Source organism: Cynoglossus semilaevis, chromosome 18 (genome assembly GCF_000523025.1).
Source record: "Cynoglossus semilaevis isolate Cse_v1.0 chromosome 18, Cse_v1.0, whole genome shotgun sequence".
Taxonomy (NCBI): domain Eukaryota; kingdom Metazoa; phylum Chordata; class Actinopteri; order Pleuronectiformes; family Cynoglossidae; genus Cynoglossus; species Cynoglossus semilaevis.
In genome coordinates, this window is record NC_024324.1 from 662 (window position 1) to 16,346 (window position 15,685).

The window sequence follows — 15,685 nt, forward strand, 5'->3', positions numbered from 1 at the left end:
ATGGCAGCATTTGAAACACAGAATAACTGACAATATTGATGTGATTGACAACAGACCACCCCACCACCACCCCTCCCTCTATCTTCCATTCACCAATCGGACCATGTCCCTTGGTGTCAGTCTGCCAATAAACACAGACCCCAACCCAGGGTGGCCAATCAGGGCTCTCTCCAGGTCCCACTCCTCACATGCTACTTCAGGAGCGTTGGAAAATACGCAGTCAGACTCTACTTCAGCAGGTTTTACAGTTTTTTGAATGCCTTTTTCTTATTGTTGTTGTGTATTATAGTCTCTTGTTGTGTCAGTAGTTCAGCTGAGTGTCTGTGAACTGTTAGTTTTTATTGTTTGGTCCGGCTGGACAGTGTCAGTGTTAGCACAGTTGTGTTTACAGTGGAAACAGAGATAGTCAGAAGTTTTAACACCTCTGTTAATAACAACAGAACAAGACAATATTACAGTGGAACAATGAGACTTTAGGGATTTGACTTTGACTTTTTATAATATAGAATTGACTTAATAAAGAGTTCTGCATTGTTATTATTGTACTAACAGTTGGGAAGAAAAGTCCCTCACTCAGGAAAAAAACAACCCCCCCGGGACAACACACCTAGAATGATGTGGAAGTTGCACCAGGAGCAAAATAAACGTTTTTAACAATCTAATTTCTTTTATTTTTTGGACACTTTTCAAACAAAGCAGTCGGTCTGTAATCAATCTAAGACTTGGTGGACTGAAGCCGTGAGATTTGAAAATATCGACTATGGTAATTATGAATAAACATAAAGCTAGAAGTCTATCTGCTTAATATTAAATTAGTTTTAACCTAATTATTTTGGACTGAAATTAAAAAGACACTCGGCTCTGACAGTGTTTTGCACAAAAAAGCAATAAAAAAAGCAACAAGCAATATTACAGCCATGATTTCTGGAAATACTGTATATTAGCATGTCCACTGGTGACGTCAACACAAGTACTGTTGAGGAATATTTAGACAATGGTTTTTCGTAAAAATAATTCAGACAACACCATTTACGTAAGTTACATCGGTGACTTGAACCTCTGTCCTGACCCATAATCACAGCGAGAGGCGGATCTATTTTCTTAAAGGGTTTTAATTTATGTCAGTGCCGGTGGGTGATCGCTGTGAGTGGGTGCTTGTCGGTCTCCGTTGTTCCTTGGCGATCTCCGTGGGTCGGGGGGGCTGTGGTGTCCCTCATCTGTTCCTTGCAGCTGGGTGCTTGTCCGGCCGGTTTGGGCTACTCTGTCCTGGTGACGGACACCAGGAAACAGTCACTTCAGTTTGAAGTCTGGTTCAGTCCACTGGTTCAGACCGTCCTCAGGAGCTGCTGTATCAGGTTTTCAGTCATGGTGTCAATATTACACACGACAAACCATACTTTTGAAGTATTTATTACTAATTTATAAACATTAAACCAGAAACCTGAACTTTAGTAGAGTTAACGTAGAATCTGAATACAGTAGTGTGTATGTGTGTGTGTCTGTGTGTGTGTATTTCTCTGTCATGTGATTGGTCTTAGCTTGTTTGAAATATCTATGAAATGTCTGGTTTGAAATATACATACAGATATGACCAAGTCAAACCAGACCAGGCCAGACCAGACCAGGTGAAGGCCAATTCTAGACCAGCCTGTAGTATACTTCATTTGGCCAAGATAAAGTCAGATGGTTGGTCTTTTTTAGAGGGGGGGGGGTTAGCAACATGTGAGGATGGAGAACAATAAACATAAGAGCAGGAGGAGGAGGTCAGCGTTCATTGGACAAAAATCCTGGTCAAGATCACATTCTCCAAACTTGACTCCATTGATCCTCACACAGCATGAACTTAGTGTCGCCTCTCAGTGGCAAGGTTCAAATGGGAACTGTCTCAGTCCACCGAGCAGCTCTACTGACTCTTGGGACCAGGACAAGACATCACCCAAGAGGTGTCCAGCACAGGAGGCCTGGCTCCGGATCTGGTCTGGAGTAAGGACTGTGGACCAAAACTGAAGATCAGCCATTTCACCAGAGAAGGACTGAGTCACATCGAAGTGTCCACCCATGATGTCCTGAGAGAGGAGACATGTAGCATAAATGTCCAAAACTGAGGCAAGTCAGCCGTGACACACTTGTTACACTGTTATTACCAACTGAAGTGTCTGCGATCACAGTTATTTACACACATGGAATATAGTGTAGACTATATAGGTCACATGATACTTCAAGTTTGAAAGTTTCTAAAGTTGTTGAGCTTATCCAAGATATTTAGACTTTGACAAGTCTATGATTCGGGACAGATTCACATCTTAAGCTCTTGCCATTCTCCCAGACCAAACTTTGTACAGAAAATCAGTGATTTTAGCTCAGACCAAAGTCCATAGAGCAAAACAGCAATTTTGTGGTTAGTACGTCTGCTTTACACATTTGCATCAAGTGTCCTGGGAGTGCTGGGTTTGAGCCCCAAAGGAACCGCTTATCCCTAATGGCAGTTTCCTTGTGGCAGCCCGTGAGTCGCACCACATACTTAGCCTCCTGCCCACGTGGGTGGACTGTCTATGAATTTCCCCATTGTGAGAGGAAAAAAGGACTCAATAACATAGTTATATTATTTAATACAAATGTGTTATTTTAAGACTTCACTACTTTGTTTAGATTTACCACAGTGACACAAAGTGACCACAAGAGGCAGCAGTGGATCACCAGCTCTTTGATCTACAATTACCTTTTTTCTTTCTAGAATTTGGTGTGAGAAAGGGATTGGGTTGGAAAATTCAGTTTCTAGATTAAAAGGCTACTCGTCCTTCTCCTCACCTGCTCCTGACCAAGGATGAAGATTCCCCCTGGTCTGATGGTGTGCCAGGCTGACAGGTTTTGTCCTGAACCTTTCTTTTCTCCATCCTGAAAAACTTCCCATGCACCGTCACCAGTCGACCACGTCACACACATGTGATGCCACCTTTGGTCTGTCAATGTGACAGGAAGTGTTGCTGCCTTTAAAAACAGATGAAGAGAAACCAGTTCACATCACAACTAGTGTTAGGGAGTAACTTCAAATGTAGCAACAAACACTAGAGTAGAGAACTTAAAGTTTAGAAATAACTGTTGAAATATGTCAAAAAGAACAGCAAAGATACCTGAACATGCTAGTAGCTTAGCCAAACACCTGAATTAAGACATAGTGAAAAAGAGGGCGCTAGGGTTCCATGTTCAATGGCTTTTTGTATTTTAATCCAATCCTTTTTCTTCTGTACCTCATTGTTGACCAGCAGCTGTAGCGGGTCGCTGCTCCACTCCATCAGCACCAGCTCATTGGATTGACCTGGGACAGCGTAGGAGAAGGGCGTACCCAGACCAGACTCTGCCCCCGCCTTCATCCTAAGACAGATGGTCAGAGCGAAGATCTCCTTCAGCAACTTCTTCTTCATCCTGCCGTACATGTAGTTGGTTCGCATGGGAAAGTCCAGCAGGAAGGAGCTGGAAGTCCTCTGCTTCCTGTGGCCTCCTGTGGGGTAACGTAGATTCTTTAAAAATAGAACTAAACACATTAACACGGACAACGTCAAAAAAGGTTAAACCAGCTGAGATCCACAGAATCTTACAGAGAATTTCAGTCATTAAGGTCACAAACCAAAGTCCATAGAGAAAATCAGTGATTTTCGCTCAAATGACCAGCTGCTTGTCAGAAACACTTCAGACAACATGACCTGTGCTGTTACCATGGTTATTGTAGTGAAGATGACCCAGAACTGTTTCCAGCTTTTTATGCCCTTCCCCTGGAACAGGTTGGTCATAGTTGCCATGATGGCTGTCTTGATGGTTGTCATGACTGGTTTCATGGTGGTCATTATGGTGGTCATCACGATGGTAGTCGTCATGGTGATTATTATGATGGTCACCATGGTGGCCATGTTCATGGTGGTTGTCATGATGTTCACTGTGATGGTCATCATAGTGGTCGTCAAGAGGACTGTGGTGGTGTCCTTGGTGTCGGTTGTAGCGAAGGTTATGGTCATGTTCATGACGGCGGTCATAGTAACTGCTGTGATGGTTGTTGCGTTGGCTGCTGCTGTGCTGATTGTGGTTGTAGCTGTGGCTGTCATGCCGGTTGTTAGTAAGTTGACTAGAACTATGGTGAGCATCGACGCTGTGACCTCCATGCTGGTCATCATGGTGACTGTTTTCCCGGTGATCTCTGTAGTAGGCGTGCAGCTGTTCTTCCAGAGTGCTGATTTTCCGCTCCAGAAGTTCCTTCAAGGAGCTGGAGTAGGAGCTGGAGGAGTTTCTTGCCTGAAAACAGAAAAATACAATCATGAACAAAACACCAAAGTTGCTGGCGCACTGATGCCCCATCTATATGTTCAGGAGGTAAAAAAGTGAAGTGACAAATGACGCCACCTGTCACCTGGTTCAGCACTAAGCTGTTTATCTGGGCTTCTTATTCCCTGCCTGTGGTGTTGGACTAAATCAGGAGCTCTGGAAAAATTAAATAAAACATTTGTGGTTCCCAATCAAGGGTTAGTTCCACAAGCTGGGCATTTGGAAGTAAGCAGCATTTGTTGTAAGTGAAGTCTTGGGTTTGTTTCCTAATCTCATGTGGATTAAATTTAGAACAGAACTTTAATTGTCCTTCTCCACTGTCCTGTTTTCCTAAAACTTCCTCTCATGGGAATCAAACTTGGACCCAGTTCTGAGGTCGGATCTGAGGTCTAATCTAATTAAGGCAGCATCCTGCTTGAGCAGGTCTTAGCCAATGATATAAAGCTATATTTACAACATATTTGTAGTAATCAAGACATGGATCATTACTGTCTGTGCTGCAGGGAAAGATGAATCACATATTACTCTAATTTCATTCATTTTCTCTGAGGGCCCTGACCATATAGTGGTCTGTGGTAAAGGTCAGTGACCTGTGGCTTAAACAGAGAATGTCTCAGAAAGCCCAGTTGGAAGGATTTTCCTGGCAGCTCTCTGTGGCTCAGCTCTTCATGACCAGCAGTGACGCAGGAAATTACCTCATGAAGTTAGACTAACGAGGTCATCCCTGTTTTGATGACGATGTCTCTTCGTCTACTGTTCGTCAACCATTGAATCTGATTTGTAATTTTATAACAGAGGCCTACTAACTCTAATCCAGTGAGAGTGTACTAAAGACCAGGACAGAGTCTGAAGATCTGTTCGATACCAGTTGACTGACATAGTTTTTTGCTGTTTTTCTTGAGTGCGGGATTCCAGGATTGTGGTTTGACATTAACACCTCAGTGTTTCAGAAAATCCTCTGTCAGAGTCCAGAGAGAACCATACCATGAGACACAAACACACTGGACCTGTCAGTTATGAAGACTCACCTGTAGGCTCTCCAGCCGCTCCTTCAGTGTCTGCAGCATCTTACTGGTCTGCTCTAGGGAGAAGGAACCCTGTTTACTGAGAGAAGGGTTCTTCCTGTGGTGGGGGTCCGACCTGTGGCTGTTGTGGGGCGTGTAATGGTCTTTGCTGTGATAGCTTGAAGGACCATGGTGAGAGAAGGTGGTGTGGTGGCTGCTGTGATGCCCTTCATGATTGTCACGGTGATCATCGTGATGACTGTTGTGGTGACCAGGGCTATGGTGGCCACCAAAGCCTTCACACACTGTTAGCTTGGCCGTCAGCTCCCTGATGGTTTCTCTTTGGTCCAGGATAGTCTCCTTCTGTCTGACCAGACTTTCTCGTAGGTGTAGAATGGTGGCTTTAGCTTCATCTGACATCATCCCTCGCCAGTTTCCATCACTGTGGGTGGAACTGCTGGGTCCATGGGGCACAGTAGGTGGAGAGTAGCAGCTTGGATCTGCCTCTGGGGGAATTGGAGTGCAGACAAATTTTGGGCTAATCCCATAACTGAAATCTATACCAGGCAAAGCTCCTGTGGCCGTGGCACAAGACAGGAAGTAGTAAAAAATTACAAAACAAAGAACGCACAATCTGAGGGGACTGACGCCTATCAACATACTGGATCAGAGTCCAACTTAACCTTATACAAACAACACGCACCTCCCAGACTTTAGCTCTGCTTCCACAATGACCGGGGGAGTTTGAAAAGTGAGGATAGACTGGAAGCTATCAGAGTAAAACATGTCCTGACACTGTCAAGGTGATATTCCAAAGAGACCCAGTGGGTGGTGCCAAACTCGCAGGATATTTGTCCTTTATGTTGACCTTGAGGTGTCACACGAGGTCCTCTTCTTAACAGACGCCACAGACAGATAAAAGAGGTCCCCTTGGTGTGTGTTTAAGGGTGAGATTTGGGACTCCCTCCCACCAGGTGATGTCACCCATCGGAAGGGAAGTGATCAAACCTGGAGGACATGACAGGAAAAGACATGTAAAACCAGGAGACACCTCAGTGTCCAGACCACGGAGAGGATCTACATTGACTGGAGAACAAACCTTTCAGCCCTCCACATCTCTTTCACCTCTAATGGTAAAAATACAGATGACATGGCATGAGCATGAGGTTAACATGAACAAAGTGCTTCTTTAGTGGCAGCAGAACCAACGACAGGAACTTATCCTTATCCTTGTCTTCTTCCTCCTCCTCCTCCACTTGGTCAGGTTCATGGACTAATAGGATTGGTTGGCTTCAATGCTCTTTAATGAGGACTTGGCTGCAGGTTCCAGGTTCTGCCTAAGAAACTTGACCCGCCCTTCAACCTGAAGTAAGGCCAATGTTGTGGCATGTGTGGATGAAGACCAACATGTGCCTGAGCAGGGGTCAAAAGTCAGGAGATGCTACTGCTGGGACTTGTAACAAACGTTAGTTCCTCTGCAGTAACATTAACCCACTAACATCACTGAGTACTATCAAAGGCTAGACCAGTACTAGTACTAGAACTCGGTTCATTTTCCATGCAGGATAGATAACTAATAAAAGAAAATAGTGCGGAGAAATATTCCCAAGTGAATCCTGGAAACTACAGACAGGTCCTTGAACAGTTTGGTAACTCTCTGTTATCTCTGCTTGTCATTTCCATAAAATGACAAACAATTAAAGGTCTGTTATCAATTAGCCATGTCTGTGCTAACTTTTAACTATTTTTGCATTGCTAGCTTTTTGTTGGTATTTTTGCTGCATGGTTGTGTCACATATGTTAGTTAACTAAATGTGAAACAAATATTTGGTCTTTGCAGCACTAACAGCTTTTAGGAGCTCTAGCCTCCCCTGGTGTTTAACCATCGTCTGTTTGTAGCCCTTGTCAAAAACGCTACTAATGTGAACACACACTGTAGTGTGTGTGTGAAAGACGACACACACAAGGAGCTAAGAAAATGTGAACAACTCCGATATTAGTTCTGCTAATAAGGTGGTCATTGATCACATGACGGGTGTCATGTCACATGATCACTATCAAATATAAAATAGCTTTATCTAAAATGAGTTGAACAGTTGAAGAAGTCTTACCTGCAGGTCTGAAGAGTCCGAGCTGTTCGTCCTCTCAGTCTCTGATCAGCTTTAGAAGGATCAGATAATCTGGATTAGCTTCACTCTCTCTCTGCACAAACATGCACTGTCCCAGCCTTAAAGCAGACCTCCTCTAGAGGATCTCCAGTGGTACTTCGTGGGAGTCATTATGTTTTTTTTTTCATAATTGGACATTTTTTAGTTATTTTTTCGGAAACGTTTTAACTCATCAGTTTCAGGTCCTTGAAGACCCCTGGTTTAAAGTGAGATTAAAAACCAACATCTGCCTTGAACTGGGCTTTGAACCAGTCTTTGATGTAGCACAGGCCAAAAAATATATCCATCTCTATAACTCTAAAACAAAAGTAAAACTGAACATGTGTGCGCTCCAATGAAATATATATTTTGTTTTCTTTTCATTTGCTACATACTTTGCTAGTTAAAGCTAAAAGTGAGCTTCGTCAGTGTCTTTGGATTTGTTCTTTGGAGTTGTTCCAGTCCAACACTACACCCTTCACCATTTACAACATTTACACTGCCAACTTCTAACCACATGACCTCATCCTCATCCAATCAGTGACTGCACTCTGTCCTCTTCACTCAGCACACGGCAGCAACAGTCAGACAGGAGTCTGATCCAGGACTAGTCTCCAGGGCCGGCTTTAGTGTCATTAACAGGTGGGGGACAAAACTAGACGCAGCCATGACACACACACACACGCACACACACAGACACAGACAGTGTTGGCAGTGTACAGCCACATAAAACATGGAGCTCTGTGCTGTGGCACCAGAAGAGCCCAGTGGCTTTGGCTCAGGAAGGACCCCTGCTGGGAGGGTTATACATGTTCTGTGTTTGTAGATAATGAAAATAATTTCCACATGTGCTGTAGTACATTAGTGGGTTAGGTTTAGGGGGGCGGGGGGAGGGGGTGTAATGGATCTGCCCTGACTGCTGCTCCTGCTGCTCCTGCTGCTCCTGCTGCTGGAGTGGAGGTCTATAAAGATACAGGAACTCTTCTGCTATTGGATTATTTTTGGAAACAGTGTGACCACACACACACACATAAACGCACACACACACACACACACACACACACACACACACACACTGAAGGGGTCACACACACCTTAACACACACACAGATCAGGTTCTCTTCAGAGACCCGGTGCAGCAGCTCGACAGACGGCCTCCTCACCACCTCCTTCATCGTGCTTTGCTGCCATTTGTCCTCTGTGTCCAATGGGAGGAGGAGAAGTAGGTGAAGGAGGAGAAGGAGGAGAAGGAGTCGTCTCCATCTAATGAGTAAGAACCGGACTTTATACTTTACACTAGACTGCTCCTGCTGCTCCTGCTGCTGTGTTCTTACTACATATATTTTTTGGTTTTTCAGATGTCTGATGCTCAGGCTAATAATAAGTTAAAACCTATGCAGTAATAGCAGCAGCAGTAACAGCAACAGAAGCAGCAGTAACAGCAGCAGTAGTAGCAGCAGCAGCAGGAACAGCAGTAAAAGCAGCAGTAGTAGCAGCGGCAGCAGCAGTAACAGCAGTAACAGCAGTAACAGCAGTAACAGTAACAGCAGCAGTAACAGCAGTAACAGCAGTAACAGCAGCAGCAGAAGTAACAGCAGCAGCAGTAACGACAGCTGTAGCAGCAGCAGTAACAGCAACAGCAGCAGCAGTAACAGCGGCAGCAGTAGCAGCAACAGCAGCAGCAGCAGAAGCAGCAGCAGCAGAAGCAGCAGCAGCAGAAGAAACAGCAGAAAAAGCAGCAGTAGTAGCAGCGGCAGCAGCAGTAACAGCAGTAAAAGCAGCAGTAGTAGCAGCGGCAGCAGCAGTAACAGCAGAAAAAGCAGCAGTAGTAGCAGCGGCAGCAGCAGTAACAGCAGAAGCAGCAGCAGTAACAGCACCAGCAGTAACAGCAGCAGCAGAAGTAACAGCAGCAGCAGTAGCAGCAGCAGCAGCAGCAGTAGTAGGAGCTAATCGTGCTTTATTATCATAATCACTTTGTTGTTAATATTTGTCTTTAAATGCCAAATGAAGCCTAATGAAGCTACAATAAATACTGTTGAATTCAGACAAGCTAACAGTGAAAGGCTAACAGGTAGCTAAAAGGCTAAGAAAAGCTAAGAGGGCTGAGTGAAACTTGTAGTTATGGATGTTGAAGGAAACACTGAAGTTTCAATGAAAACTGTGAGAACTTATGTCCCCCCCCCCCCCCCCCCTCTTCCCCTCATCCCTCACCCCCCAAGATCTGCTGCTGGACATCCCATCACTGTGTTGAACTTTGTCCAAATGTGGTCGGCTTTCTTCATGACCGATGAGGACGGACACACCGTGGTGCCTGCTGCCTCAGGAACTGTGGCGGGCTCCGCCCCTGGAGCATCGGTCCAGACGTTGGCCGGTCTGATGAGTGGACGCAGCACATTTGGAGGAACCAAGCGACGCAGGACGACCTCCACAGGAAACAGTATGAGTGAAGCTCAGGAGGGAAAGGTGACGAGAGGGGGAAGAGGTGGTGCAGAGTGTGGGTAAAGAGGGGGGCGGGGGGAGAGAGGGGGTAGAGAGGCGATGGACAGGGGTAACTAACTGAAGTACTGATGTTTGAGAACCATTGTGGTTCTGGTTCTGGTTTTGAATCTAAATGAATCTTTAGTTCTTGGACTATGTTGTGTCTCCAGATCAAGTTGGCTTTTTTTGTTGCCATCGTGGGGGTGGTTTTGACTGTGCTCGGAGTGGGGACAGAGTTCTGGGTGGAGCTGGCCCCGCCCAAGAGTTTTTACAACAACCAGGTAAACTGCACTAACTAAGTTAGCAGTATTTCTGGAATTACACCATGGAAATATTCCTAAAAGTACCAAGAACTATTGGTCCTAGACAAGAGTTCTTCAAAGCTGAAGAACCTTCTCTTCTTGTTCTGTTCCTGGTTCCACAGACATGTTTGACCACCCACTACGGTCTATGGAAGGGCTGCACCAAGACTCTGTGGGTGAGCGACATTGACCCAGAGAGAGAGAGCTGTGGACCTGCTGAGCTGCCAGGAGGTGACGCTAAACACCCCACCTGGTGTGATGGCTGATGGATGGCTGTGTTTGTGGACCAGACTGGACCAGACCAGTGTGTGATCGTGTGGTACCAGCTCTGATCAGGACCATGTGATGATGGTGTTCTGGTTCAGTTCTGTGTGATGTTTGTTGTCACCTCCTCCTCTTCTTGTTTCCTCCTCAGAATCAAACTGCTCCTACTTCAAGTTTTTCACCACAGGAGAAGACGCTGTGATGTTCCACAAGACGACACAGAAGAGTGAGTCACACCAGCTCCTCCTCCTGCTGCTCCTCCTTTAGCGTCTCTAGTCATCCTCCTGTCTGAATGTCTTTGTCTCCTCTTCGTCCACTCTGTGTTTCTTTGTCTCTGCACTGATTTCACCTGACCATCAGATACTAGAACTTTCCTCCAGAACCAACTCCCCCAGAATTCAGAAGCAGAGATGAGATTGTCAGCGTCTCCTCACTCCTTTCTTCTTTGTCCAGATCTGAACGTAGCGGCAGCCATGTTGGCTCTCTTTAGCCTCTTCCTGATGGTGATGGGAGCAATCTGCATCTCCATGTCCATCAGCAGAGAAGTTCTCTTCTTCCTGAAACCAGCGTCTGTCTGCTTCATCCTGTCAGGTGAGAACATCGCCATCTCCTGGCGGCACTTTGATGACGCTCCATCATCCTGCTCCTCTGTCTCCCCAGGATTCCTGGTCCTCCTCTCCTTGTTGGTCTTCCATCAATCGGTCCTGCTCCTCCTCTCCAGTGACCACACAGTTCCTCTCCATCATCAACTCTCCTGGTCCGTGTCCTGTATCGGCTGCGCTGGCGCTGTCCTTATCATAGGTGGCGTCCTCTTCCTGCTGCTGGCTCTGCCATTCAGTCCCTGGATGAAGTGTCTCACTCACAAAGACAGCCCCAGCTAGTGGTTAGAGGTGGAATTACACTGTTCCTCAAACAGGTTGCAACAAAACATAGAACCTTATTGTCATTAATTTGTAGATGATTTTTTATATATAATTCTCCAGGAAATACATGATCTTAAATACTGGAACAAAAAATAAAACCATAAGACATCATAAATGTCAGGAACCATAGACTGTGGTAATCCTGGGAGTTGAACCTACATGCTTCTGTTTCTGTCTGTGATCCAGCTGCAATCTGTTTAGGAAACAAACAAAACAAACAAACAAAAAACACAATGACTAACTTTGTGTCTGGTCTTATCTTCATCAGGTCTGTGAGGAACTGTTGGCTTCTTTCACAAACACTTGACATTAGTATTATTTTCATTATTATATGTTGGTGTTCTCTCTGTGTCTATAAACGTGTGTGTGTGTGAGAGAGAGAGAGAGAATGAAAAAAGTTGATTTATAAGAAAAAATGAAGCAAACATCATTGGGTTGAATTGAAGAAAAATGTTAATGAAAATATTTCTACAAAATGACTCAATAAAACACAGTGTGAAACATTGACTTTAATCCTGTCATTTTTCTCTTCAGTTGAACAGACGGTTTGAAAATGTCACCTTGGTTTAACCAACTGACGTCTCAGTTCAAAAAACCGGGAAAAACAGCTAACAGGCTAACACTAACAGGTTAGCCCTAACCTGCTGGATCCTCCTGGACATGGGGCTCCCTACCCACTAGGACCAAGTCTAACCCAGTCGGGGTTTAGGATCTAACTTCTAATGGTTCTAAAACCAGCAGGAACCATCAGTTCCTGCACCTCCTCTGATGTTTGAATTCTTTACAAATCAAGGTTTCCTCATCGTGGGAGGATTTGAAAATAATCTCCACTGACACATTTCCCCTCCAGCCTCCGTCCGTCTGTCGGTCCCCCTGAAGCCTTTATCTTTGCTCTCTCCACCGCTGACGGCCTGAGGCCGAGGAGACAGTTGGAGCAGGAGGTGCAGACAGAAGGAGAAGGTAGTTTAAAAATGTCTCCAAGATGAAGTGAGTCATCAAACTCACAGGAGATGAAAATCCATTCACTCAGGATAAAGAACTTTGTGGTAAGATGACAGCCACAAGGCGGTGACGTAGTGAGATAAAAACCATCACGTTTGTGATGTGGAGGATGAAGCTAAAATATTCACCACCAGCTCAAAATATGTCCTTTTTTCACATTTCTTTTCTTGAAAAACAGGGGGCGACACTGAGAACAGGTTGACACCGGATGAAGAAGAGTGTTCCACTGAGGATTACTGCAATAACTTCCTGCACGTTGTGTTTATTCAACACCGTTCAGTTTGTTCTGTCAGGAACCAACGTTTGAACCAACAGAGATGTTAGGAACCCGAAAATCTGAGTGAATCATCATCATAATCATCATCATCATCATCATCACCGCCATCGTCGTCGTCATCGTCATATTAGAGAGAATAAAAATGACCAGGTGAAATTTAAATATAGCTAAAATTCCTCCAGACAGAATGTCTAAAACAGCACCTTTGGCTAACAGCAGTGTATAGCTAAGAGCAATCTCTGTCAGCTTAAATCCACTGTAGCGCCCCCTTGCAGCCACCATTTCAGCAGCTAGCAGTTAGTGTAGTACCCACAAACATCCACAATAGCAAAATATAGTAGTAAACCATAGTAGTTTGTAATTAACACTAGTGGGAGCTAACAGTTATGCTTGCAGTAGCTAACGACCCCTGTAGCAGTAGCTAGCATCAGTTGTAGCAGTACTGTATTGTAGCAACAGCTAACAAAAAGGCCACATTGATGTTTGACCCTAGCAGCCCCTGCAGTTGAACAACATGGCCACTAAGGTCAAACACTAATGGCTAAAGGCTGTGTCCTATTCCTTTGGGCGCCCCCTAGAGGTCTACACTGTCAGGTGTAGGTAGGTCCACACCTCTTTAGACCAAGGGAGGTCACTTTCTCAGTACATGTGCATTGGCTGTTGTGACTCTTTTTTGCCATCTTTAGGCCAACCAACCAAATTATTATTAATTAATTATTATATATATTATTAATTGTAAGTTGGTCTTTTGTGTTGATCTAGAGAAAAAATAAAAGTCAAATAATCTTTTAACTTGGAGGAAAAAGAGAACAATATATATTTTTACTTTCACTGTTAAGGAACATGTTGCACACATGACATTAGTTACATGACATCATCATTACTGACGTCACCCCCCCCGCCCCCCCCCCGGTCCCCCAGGAAACAAGAGAAAACGTCTTTTAAATCAAAGGTCACAACCTTGTCTGCTGCTCAGACCTGAGTCACAGGGTGGGGACGCAGGGTGAACATTTCAAAATAAATAGGTAGGACTAATCAAGGTCAAAGTCATGAGCATCAAAGGCAACAGATGAATCAACAGCGCATATTCACTGTGGTGATAGAACTGTTCTTTAACTGGAACTGTAAATGGAACTCCTCTGTGACATTTGGACCTTACTAAAGACGCACTACAAAAAAAAACTTTTAATTTGAAAATACTTTTCAAGTTGGTCTACAAGGCCTGGTACCTGTCCAGAGTGTGGTACTGGTCCAGGACCCAGTGGTTCTAATATTAAAACAGTGATTCTTAACACACTGTAAGGAAGGTCAAAGGTCATGTATTTACTGCCCTCATCTGAGCAGAGACACCGTGATGTCAGACCACGCAAGGTTCCACGATGTTCCTCCCTCTTCAAAGTACATCTACTGGATTCTACTTTCAGGAAGTAGAACCATACGGAAACACCCACTCTGACCCTCCCTCCCTCTTCTCCATCCTCCCCAGTTTAAATAAACTAACACACCCCACCAGCAACACAACGTTGCCCCCTCATGGTTGTGATACACCTGCACCATATAAGCCCCCTCTGAGACTGGGCCGAGGTTCCTTTGATTTTAGGGTTAGAGTCAGAGAACCTTCAAAATTAGGTCACTGGTAACTGATAACTGGTAACTGGAAACTCTGAGGTAAGGAAGATGTTTGAAAACTGTTTGTGGTGAGGGGAAGTGACAGTGGTACCGACTAATCTTAACGAAGCTCCTCCACCCGGGCCTTCAACCTCCTCCTCCGCTTCACACTGGGGTGGTTTTCCTGTTGAGTGTGTCTGAGTTACTGTCCCGTTCTCTTTTGGCCGTCAGGCGGTCCAGCGTTCCCACGTTGGTCCTGTCTCTCTCCATGGTGGCAGTGGATGGCTGACTGCCAGCGGCTGACGGAGTGGAAGTGTTCAGAGGAGCTGTGTTCTGGGTCACCGCTGCTGCTGCTGCTGCTAGGTTGGATTTAGAGTGCGAAGGTAGCGTTCCTGTTCCTCCTCCTCCTCCTCCTCCGCTTCCACTGGATTCTTTTGGGAAGTAGTTATGGAGCTTGTAGAGCGTGGCTCGATCGACTGTACCATAGAGAGGTGGAGCTCCAGCACCAAGGCTTCCCAGCTTTGAGTCCCTGGACAGTGAGTACATGGAGATGTCTCCACCTCCACCTCCACTGCTGTTCGTGTGGTGTGGGTTAGGAAGAGTGGCAACAGAGAAGGGTGGAGCTGAGGGTGGCAGGGTGAAGGTCTTAGATGTGCCAACTGGTGAGGTCTCTTGGGAGCCTTGTGGATCAGTAGATCTGGAGCTGGACCTGGACCTCCGCCTGAAACGATAGCTGGGAAGTCGTAGCATGGCATGGGTGGTGCTCTTAAAGAGGTCAGTGCGGGAGCGGCAACGCAGCTCTTTGTTTTTCTCGATGTAGATGTTGACGGCAAGAACACCGACCATCTCAGCGAGGATGAAGGACAGGCCGCCAAAGTAGAAGGACCAGCCGTAGGAGTAGTGCCACTTCTTATCTTCGTCCTTTTTTGGGGAGATGTCGCTCAATGCCGCAGAAATGTACACGATGACTCCGATGATGTTGCTGAGGCCTGAAAGGATGTGAAAGAACCGCCTGAAGCAGCTGAACGTCACCTTTAGAAGTAGAAGAAGGTTCCAGACTCACCTGCAGCCACGAAGAGAATCCCTCCGCCCAGAATCATGTTCCTCTTACTCTTGTAGAAGCCGCTGGACGCAACACAGACTCCACCCAGCAAGAGCAGGATGGCGCTGAGAATGGGAAAGATGCTGGAGGCTCGAACTACACCTGTGGGTGGAGGAGATCAGGGTTGGTTTAATTTGGCTTCCTGGAGAGTCTGCAGAGGAGGAGGTGCGAGGAACACACACTATCCTGGTAACCAAGGCAAGTCCAACACCATCGATGGACTCTGATCTTCAGTTCCTAAAGAAGTTACAGCTACACCCCACC

At 45.5% G+C, this 15,685-nt stretch overlaps 4 protein-coding genes across 6 annotated transcripts in view; 1 reads left to right on the forward strand and 3 right to left on the reverse strand.

The window, feature by feature from the left end:
• Positions 1-1,052: 1,052 nt before the first annotated feature.
• LOC103393820 (neuronal pentraxin-2-like) lies at positions 1,053-3,559 on the reverse strand. The gene is made up of 3 exons (XM_025065392.1): positions 3,249-3,559; positions 2,809-2,988; positions 1,053-2,066 (listed from the first exon to the last, which is right to left on the reverse strand). The coding sequence occupies exons 1-3, from the start codon at positions 3,540-3,542 to the stop codon at positions 1,857-1,859; spliced, it is 684 nt and encodes a 227-aa protein (XP_024921160.1). The 5' UTR covers positions 3,543-3,559; the 3' UTR covers positions 1,053-1,856.
• A 1,449-nt stretch (positions 3,560-5,008) lies between these two features.
• LOC112488561 (neuronal pentraxin-2-like) lies at positions 5,009-7,561 on the reverse strand. Its single transcript, XM_025065393.1, has one exon. It carries the CDS (start codon positions 5,976-5,978, stop codon positions 5,325-5,327), a length of 654 nt encoding a protein of 217 aa, XP_024921161.1. The 5' UTR covers positions 5,979-7,561; the 3' UTR covers positions 5,009-5,324.
• Positions 7,562-8,547: 986 nt separating this feature from the next.
• LOC103393794 (voltage-dependent calcium channel gamma-6 subunit-like) lies at positions 8,548-11,935 on the forward strand. Its single transcript, XM_008330883.3, has 7 exons — positions 8,548-8,735; positions 9,685-9,928; positions 10,114-10,224; positions 10,368-10,476; positions 10,661-10,735; positions 10,963-11,100; positions 11,170-11,935. Exons 2-7 carry the CDS (start codon positions 9,728-9,730, stop codon positions 11,388-11,390), a joined length of 855 nt encoding a protein of 284 aa, XP_008329105.1. The 5' UTR covers positions 8,548-8,735; positions 9,685-9,727; the 3' UTR covers positions 11,391-11,935.
• LOC103393793 (voltage-dependent calcium channel gamma-4 subunit-like) overlaps positions 11,927-15,685 on the reverse strand; it is a 6,262-nt gene continuing 2,503 nt past the window's right edge. For all 3 annotated transcript variants that reach the window (XM_017041382.2, XM_008330882.3, XM_017041383.2), the window contains exons 4-5: positions 15,383-15,523; positions 11,927-15,308 (exon numbers count right to left, since the gene is read on the reverse strand). In XM_017041382.2, the coding sequence (XP_016896871.1) occupies positions 14,485-15,308; positions 15,383-15,523 (965 nt within the window). In that variant the 3' untranslated portion in view covers positions 11,927-14,484. The remainder of the gene's footprint in view (positions 15,309-15,382; positions 15,524-15,685) is intronic.

What these genes read in the sequence shown, in the direction of transcription:
- LOC103393820 (XM_025065392.1), bottom strand. Translation starts at nt 3,542, where the DNA reads ATGTGTTTAGTTCTATTTTTAAAGAATCTACGTTACCCCACAGGAGGC. An exon ending in AGCTGCTGGTCAACAATGAG is followed by an intron (nt 2,989 to 3,248) that starts GTACAGAAGAAA and finishes CTGTTTTTAAAG; the next exon opens with GCAGCAACACTTCCTGTCAC. An exon ending in TCATCCTTGGTCAGGAGCAG is followed by an intron (nt 2,067 to 2,808) that starts GTGAGGAGAAGG and finishes CTCCTCTCTCAG; the next exon opens with GACATCATGGGTGGACACTT.
- LOC112488561 (XM_025065393.1), bottom strand. Translation starts at nt 5,978, where the DNA reads ATGTTGATAGGCGTCAGTCCCCTCAGATTGTGCGTTCTTTGTTTTGTA.
- LOC103393794 (XM_008330883.3), top strand. Translation starts at nt 9,728, where the DNA reads ATGTGGTCGGCTTTCTTCATGACCGATGAGGACGGACACACCGTGGTG. An exon ending in ACCTGCTGAGCTGCCAGGAG is followed by an intron (nt 10,477 to 10,660) that starts GTGACGCTAAAC and finishes TTTCCTCCTCAG; the next exon opens with AATCAAACTGCTCCTACTTC. An exon ending in CCACAAGACGACACAGAAGA is followed by an intron (nt 10,736 to 10,962) that starts GTGAGTCACACC and finishes TTCTTTGTCCAG; the next exon opens with ATCTGAACGTAGCGGCAGCC.